Below are 8,047 nucleotides of genomic sequence, written 5' to 3'. Positions count from 1 at the left end.
ATTGTTTATAAATGTTGCTATAGATGTTTGAATATGGTTTACAGTAGGGGTTGCACCAATTAGTCGACTCGTCGATTCTTTTCTCTGCACTGACTTTTTTCTGGGCCAGTCGACTAGTCGCAATTACATGACTAAACAGATTTTTCCCAGAAAATGAAAGAAGGTGGACTAGGTGAGTTCGTCAGAAAGCTCAAATTGTATAAAAATGTAAATAATTTAATAATTACCAGTTGTAAATTACAGCTTAGGCTACCGTGCGCGGCGCAGTGGTTAGTGCGGCGCCCCGCATACAGAACCCGGTAATCAGGAGTCCGACTCCCGTCCTCCATTCGCTGGGCCCATGCCTCTCTCCGCTCTCTCTGCCCCCTTACAGTCAGATTGTTGTCAAATAAACTAGTGCCGAAAAAATCCTTAAAAAAAATAAAAAAATAAATAAAAAAGACTACCGGAGTAATGTGTTACAACGCGTCATGATGTCAGGCTTTTTTATCCATCCAACTGATCAGCGTCACCCTGCGTATTGAAGCTTTTAACCTGGCAGCTTTACGCTCTTATAAAGATATGGTTTAACTACATCTGGAAACTAAGTCCAAGCTTCATCCTGAGGATCTGATAGAGGCGATCTCGGCCGCCGTCTGCATGTCGGTTCAGAGAGCCGCTGCTGAGTCAGCAGAGCCTCCTGCTGCGCATCGGGCGGAGGAGCAGCAGGAGGAGCAGCAGGAGGTTTCGTTAAATTCAACTGTAACCAAACGGGATCCGTTCATAATAAGTTTAGTTTGTTATGTTCCAAAAGCACCAGTGGTCAGTGTGATAATTTGACTCCTATACGAGTAACTATCCAGAGATCATCAGCATCAGCCGGTGTTTGGAAAAAAAAAAAAAAAAGTCAGACCCGACTTTGTGAAACCAACTTTTCTCCGCTGCTCACGAAGAATCATCTGTTTATTGCTCTTTTAATTCTGCATAATAGACTTAATAAAAGCAGGAGAAGGGGAGTGTGTGTGTGTGTGTGTGTGTGTGTGGGGTCGGGGAGGATCCATATTTGCCGTGAAAATAGCTGATAAAGCCTCCAAGTAGGGTTTTTGCGCTTACGTCACTATGACGTCACCGCGACTAGTCAACATCCACTCGACTATTATCATGATGTAGTCGACCTTAAAAAATATGTAGTTGTTCAACCCCTAATCGATGGCTTATTTTTGACTGCTGTTTCATTGATTCTTGTAAGATAGATTTTTTTTTTGTCTTCTGTCGCTTGTTTAACCTTAAAAGTTGCAGAACATCTGCACACAACTGAAATATGACAGTTCATTTTATGAGAAAATGTATTCATAATATATACTATGTTGTAACACATTTTGTTGTCATTGATGCATGGTGGGTATAAAAATGATTGAATTTAGCCCTCTTAGCATTAGCTTTCACTAAATGACGTGTTGGTGTAATGCTTTAGCATTGCCCTTTGCTAACTGCCATGTTGGAATAGCATTTTATCATTAGTTTTCACTAAATACTGTGTTGGTATAAGCATTAGCTTCTACTAAATACTATTTTGGTGTAGCACTCAAGCATTAGCTTCCTATAAATATCACATGGGAATAGAGCTATAGTGTTAGATTCCAGTAAATACCATATTAGCATAGTGCTTTAGCACTGTGGGTGGTAGTGTAAAGGCTCTTCTGAACGTTGCCACATGGTTTCTAGAGGCAGGTTGGTTTGCTTGGACTGTTTTTTTATGTGAAAAGAAACTAAAGAGCTGGAAAAGGCAAACTCATCAAGTAACTCGAATAAAATTAAAAGAACTATAGGTATGAAATGTGTTGCATTTACTTCAGATAGTTGTGAATGCAGCTTTTCTTCTTCGTATTTGTTCATATTGCATAATTTCCATCAATGTGTGAATGCGTCACTAGTATGCTTAAGAAATGCTTAGGAGCCAATCGGATCACAGCCCTCAACTCTTTCCAACATGTTCATCCGTATCACATAAAAAATAAAAATTCCTCCACAGATCGAAGATGTTTTGCTGACTGCAGCGTTGGTGTCTCCTGCAGCTTTCAGCACTTTTCCCCCCATTGCCCTGTCTTCTGCCATTTGTTTCAGTTAGGGGGTAATGCGTGTGGCTGTCAAAAACGATTGGCTTTGGTGGTTTGAGGCTTGCCCTGCAAAGTGCGCTGGACAGTAAATTGTATTTTTCCACAGAGTTATTAGGGCATTATTATAGCAGCGCTGGAAGTGAACAATGCCTCATCGTCCTCACAGCCATACAATTAGAATCATCATTAATCGCTACTATCAGCACATCAGCGGGCCGGAGGGGTTATAATAGAGTTATAGACCACTTATTGGGTAATCAGTCAATGCGATTGCTAACTAAACTGTCTGTCATGGTGCCAAAACTTAGTGACTGGCCATTGGCTCAAAGGAGAGAACAGGATTATGGGTGTGTGACGGGAATGTTTATGTTTGCACTTCTGTTCAGATGTGTTCTATATATTATGTCTCTCTAAAGAGGCTGTGCAGGATGTATCTGTTTGACTCCTGGTTGCAATAACAAAAGTCTGATTTTATTGCAACTAAAAGCCGTGCTACGTTAGACATAATTTATATGTGAATGGTTTTACATATTGAAGGCTAGTTGTCTTTTTTGCCAAATTGTGCTTTGAAGCTGCAGATGTAGCTACATGGTTCTGCATGCAAATAAACAAGATATTAATGCAGCAGTGGCATCATGCAGGGTGCAAATTATACAGCGACAATTGAGAAAGAGAGTCAATCTGTTGTCCAAGATGGAAACTCTGTCTTGTTCATTATAATATCTGTCTATATACATTAAAGTAATCATATATCACTGACATGACACTCACCATAATCTTTGTGTTGGGTTTCTTCAGAAAAACGGTTTTCTCGTTGAATGAAAAACACCCAATTTGCCTATTATTCTGGACTCTATTGAAGAAAACTGAAAAAATATATATTTAGTCTATTCTAAGCAATAAAATCAGGATCTAGGTCATTCTTCATTTGAAAGCACTTGCTCTATTTAGCCAAGTTTTAATGCAGACATGCAATTAAAAGCAGATTTGGTGCACTAAGGTGTAGTTTAGAGTACAAATCAATGAGTAATATAAATGTGATTCTATTTACCATGCAAAAGAAACCAGAAAGCTTGGAAAAGCATCTAAGATTTTTGTAAGTAGATCTTAACTTAAAAGTTGTAGTTATGTCCTAATTTATTTATTCTTGAACTGTGGTTATGGGGCACGCAAAATAAATCCAGGGACCACAAATGGCCCCCGAGCTTCACTTTTAACACCCTTGTTCACTAGGGACAAAAAATAGAGAGCAAAGTTAATGGTCACAATAATTCCAAACAATGAAAATTAACATCAAAATTCAGCAGTGACATACTTTATACTTTCACTTAAACGACTGATGGAAACTACCTAGTTTTGTTTTTATGCCGTTACGAGGCTCCCAAATGCAATAATTATGGATTTTCATCCTGAGTAAACATTTTTTCCTGCATTAAACTATGTGCAGGGAAAGTCTAGCAAGCAGAAAACTGATAGAGTAGGGGAAGGTTTAAAGAGCAGTGTGTCTCAGAGCTGGTGTGTACTAATAATAAATTAAATATAAATTGTATGTGTAAATATGTCAGGTTATTTACCCCCTTTACCTGTTTCCACTCACGTTAAGAGAGGATGAAGACATCAAGAGGGTCAGACTCGGTCAAACCAGGATTTAAGACCAGTTAGTCTTAAATTCATTGAGAAAAATAAGTTGTCCTTAAATACCATCCAATTTATTTATGGGACCTGTACATTTCTGTGCTGGTACAGGTCTTAAATTCCATTCATACTGGTCTGAAACAGTCTTAAATTGTGTTGGTGAAACCTACTGACATTTATCAGCACATCACTGCAAGAACACAAAATCTTAAGTTAGTTTCAAGTGCAAATATCTAGCATACTTCATGTGAAGTAAAGATAACTTACAAATAACGAACCAAATACACCTCTCTGCTTTCACAAAGCTCATTAATCATTCTCGTCCTCAAACATTAAAAAACAAAGCAAAGCGGTTTTACTTGTTCAGCTTCTTTTGAGTCAATAAATCCTTATATTAATGATAAAAAAAAGTATTAGTTCCACTGAGACCTTAGTTCACTTATGACATTTTTCACCTTTTAAAAAAAAAAAAAAAAAAAAAAAAAACTGCTTGTGGAACTAATCAATTTTCATCATTAAGGATTTTTTAATATGTAAAACAAGGTCCTATATCTTGCTGAAAAGTTACTTGTATGTTAGTTTTGTCTTATTTCAAGCCCACTGAGACATTTGCACTGGAAATTGAGCAAAAACACCTAGTAAGAATGTGTGGTTTTACAGCAAAAGCTGGCATATTGTTCCATCCACAATCATTCCTCATGCTCTGTCTCCTCAGATGACCCAGGAACAGTGCTCTCATAGGAACAATGTCCAGAGTTCAGAGAAACCACAAGTGTACAAAGTGGGAATATATGGCTGGAGGAAACGCTGCCTTTACTTCTTCGTCCTGCTGCTAATGATCCTGATCCTGATCAACCTGGCACTAACAATTTGGATCCTCAAGGTCATGAACTTCACCATTGTAAGTCCATATTTTGTGTATTTTTGCTGTTGAACACTCTGTGTCCCGTTCTTTTTCTGATTTTTGATTTATTGTCTGATGTATAAAAAATGGGCTTGATTTTTTTTTCTGTGCATCTGCATACATATTTCACTGACGGCTCTTTTTTAAGCTGCTGCTGCTACACATACGAGTTACACAAACACCGCATCCTTTCAGTAACCTACATTTTCTGATGATTCCACATGACATGAAAGCGTGAGCCTTGAATATTTAAATCGGCCCAGTTATATTTTCTGGGATGATTAATTAGTTGTTGAGTACTGATCTGAGGTCAGCAGCTCTCTTGGACATTCACCAGTCTCAGTACATCAACTTCTTATTTGCATCACTGTGTTCTTCTTTTTTAAGGCTGCTGGTGGTTAAAGAGAAAGCACATCTCCTTTCAGTTTTAGGGTACAAAGTGTTGGGATGAAAACAAGTTTTTTTTCTATCAGGTTCTAAGCATAAATGTGAATTTAAATTTACAAAGCAGACTCCACGGTGTCATTATTGATTGAATAAAGATCAAGTTGAACAAAACTAAGTACACCCTTGCTACTTCCAGAGGATTCAGTAAAATATAGGTGTGCAGTGTTTATCCCTTATTATGTCACTTAGGAGCACATTTTCTGAAAACTGTTGGATCATGGGGGGGTGTACTTAGTTTTAGGATTTTTTTAACTTATTTCTGGAACAAATCTGCCTTTGAGTTTCATCTCAGACTGTCAAAACCAAACTCCCGCCTTTGTGTTTTCTTCTGATGTTAAATCTATATCAGCACTATGAGCAAATTTATGAAACAAACCAAATACACCTTTCTGCTTTCATGAAGCTCATTAATCATTCTAGTCCTCAAACATAAAAAAACTAAACAAAGCAGTTTTACTTGTACAGCAAATATGAAAACCCGAATACAAATTAAGAGGAAAAGAGCTAATCTAATAACAGAAGTCAAACAAAACTAATTAAATCACAATTCCGTTAATCCAACAAAGACGAGGTTTTATTGTAAAAATTGCAGCGTGTGCTGTTTTTGAACCCATGTGACTCCAGTGTTTCTAAGCTTTAGAAAACATGTAAAACACTTCACATCCATCAGTGCCTGCAGAGCTACCGTCTCTGAAGCTCTGAGTCAGTTTGTCTTCCTCTTCCCTGCTGCGTTGCTTCGTTTTTACTATTCCATACCTTCCTGGTTTGTTTTCGCCCTATCAGCTGCACACATTGTCTTTCTGCTCGTATCAATCCGGCACGTAGCGATGAGTCGGTATAGCCAAGGCAACACACACGACATACAGCACACAGGGGCACGCTCACATGGTTGTTGATGTGAATAATACATGAGGCCCGCTTCACAACGCGGCTTTAATGTGAGATCTACATAAATCAGGAACGACTTTCTCAGATGCTGAGCTGTGCGTTGTGACGGAGAGCCTCAGTCAGTCAGGCCGTTTAATGTTTTTAATGTGTCTGCTTGATGGATTTATAGAATAAGAAAAACTTTTGAAATGTGATAGATGGGTTTAAAAGGAGGGAAAAAAATAACGTCAAAGCAGATCAAGAAAGGGAAGGAATATTTCTACTACTTTTTCTACCCTGTGACGTTTCAGTGACATCCTTTAATCCAGGCATATTTTTACTGTTTGTGGTACTCCATTAAAAACTGTTTTACAAGTTTACTCTTCAAAAACAGTTGCTCCTAATAAACTTTACACAGATTAGAACTGAATTATTCAGGCTTATGGACCATTTCTGGATCATTTATTAAATTATTTACCTATTTTTCACAAGACTCACTTCTGAAATATTGGACATAATGCATTAAGTTATGACCTTCAGACGTCTTTATAATAAAATTCCAAAGTGTTTCTTGGCCAGTCCTCCTCTTAAGTTTATAAATATACATTGTTTATTCAATTAAACTTCTCAGAAAAAAAAAAATATTAACATGAGCCTACCTTTGCAACATTTAAGAGCCACAAAAGCTTCATGAAACAAATTAGCCTATTAAAATAGTTTGGTTTTAAAATGAAGAAAAAGCATTTTATTTTTGCTTGTTGCTAGGTAACCAGAGTGAGTGACTAAGATGATGCCACTGATCTTTCTTAGCTCTCCATGATCAGCTTTCCTCTGCCTACATTTCCCACAATGCTGTGCAGTATTGTATTAGGTGTATTTTCTATTGATATTGATCATGTCTATACCCATATATGTATTGTTATTGATTTATTGCCCTGCCCTATAACTACCAAAGACATTTCTCCATTTCATTTGATTGTTTTATGAAAATATTCAGTTTTTACATTAATAGCACATTAAAAGCTAAACTTAGATTCATTTGATTGCAAAAACATCTTTCATGTCCTGAACGGGAGCACTGACCTTAAAATACAGAGCTCCCTGCCAAAGGAAGTCAAACCAGTGTCGTCAAAGCTATTTTTGGGATAGTACACCCAGCAGAGCAGTTTCCTAGTATAGTTTCATTGTAAGAGATGTTCAGAAGGTTTTCTCTATGAAGCAGCAAAGGTGAAGGGTGCCTATGAGTAATAGAAAGTCTGTAGAAATCCATAATTAATAAGTTTGGAGCATGTATTATCCGTTTTTAAAACACCTGAGCATTCAGGAGACAGGAGGTGGAGAAAATATCTTGGATAGAGGAGGCAGAGACATGCAGAGATTAAATATTCACATAAACTGCAATTACAGAGACAGAAAGTATGAATAATGAACGTGGGCAAGCAGTGGACAGCAGGAGATGTCCGACAATGTGTAGGTGGATTTAAATCAGTTTAAAATGTGCCTTAAGATTCTGCAGGGTTGAGGTTGGAGCAGCGAGCTTTGATCTAGTGGGCAGGAGCTCAATAGTTAGGCAAGCAGCACCACATGTGTGACCAACACAGCTCAGGAAATGTTGGTGGTGTTGTTGAGTTACTTTTTGGCAATCCCAAATTGTGGCAACTGATCACCAGCTGGGGAAACATGCAGAGTTATTTCTGCATTTAAAATAGTTGGACCACCAAGCTGCTTGAATGTCCACTCTGGCCATGATGGGTTTGAGAGAAAACTTAAAGACTTTACCACTTACATACTGAAGCTATAAACTGTGTTGAAGTAATGGCAAATTTTCCATTTTTACCAACTGTCTTTCCAAACTGCATTGAACTGATCTGTTCTGCCTAATGGTCTGAAGATTGAAGAACATTGCTGGTTTGAGAAGTTCAATTCTGTGCCTTAAAGTGCCTGGAACATGATTCTGTTATATTTGTGGAAACATAATATTATTAAAATGTTTTAAAAAGTAAATTCTCACCTCTGAAGTCACTTTTGACATATTTAGTCGTAAAAATTCCCCCCCCCCCCCCCAAAAAAAAAAAAAACTTTCAGACTACTGCTTTGC

The 8,047-nt window shown here is 37.7% G+C and overlaps 1 protein-coding gene across 2 annotated transcripts in view; it reads left to right on the top strand.

Annotated features, from left to right (window-relative positions):
• sgcd (sarcoglycan, delta (dystrophin-associated glycoprotein)) overlaps positions 1–8,047 on the top strand; it is a 173,889-nt gene that overhangs the window by 70,052 nt on the left and 95,790 nt on the right. For both annotated transcript variants that reach the window (XM_015048904.1, XM_015048903.1), the window contains one exon: positions 4,447–4,632. In XM_015048904.1, coding sequence (XP_014904390.1) covers positions 4,447–4,632 — 186 coding nt within the window. The remainder of the gene's footprint in view (positions 1–4,446; positions 4,633–8,047) is intronic.

Source organism: Poecilia latipinna, unplaced genomic scaffold, assembly GCF_001443285.1.
Source record: "Poecilia latipinna isolate Pla-1442-1.1 unplaced genomic scaffold, P_latipinna-1.0 Scaffold911, whole genome shotgun sequence".
In the NCBI taxonomy this organism is placed as follows: domain Eukaryota; kingdom Metazoa; phylum Chordata; class Actinopteri; order Cyprinodontiformes; family Poeciliidae; genus Poecilia; species Poecilia latipinna.
This window is presented reverse-complemented; position numbering and strand designations above follow the sequence as displayed.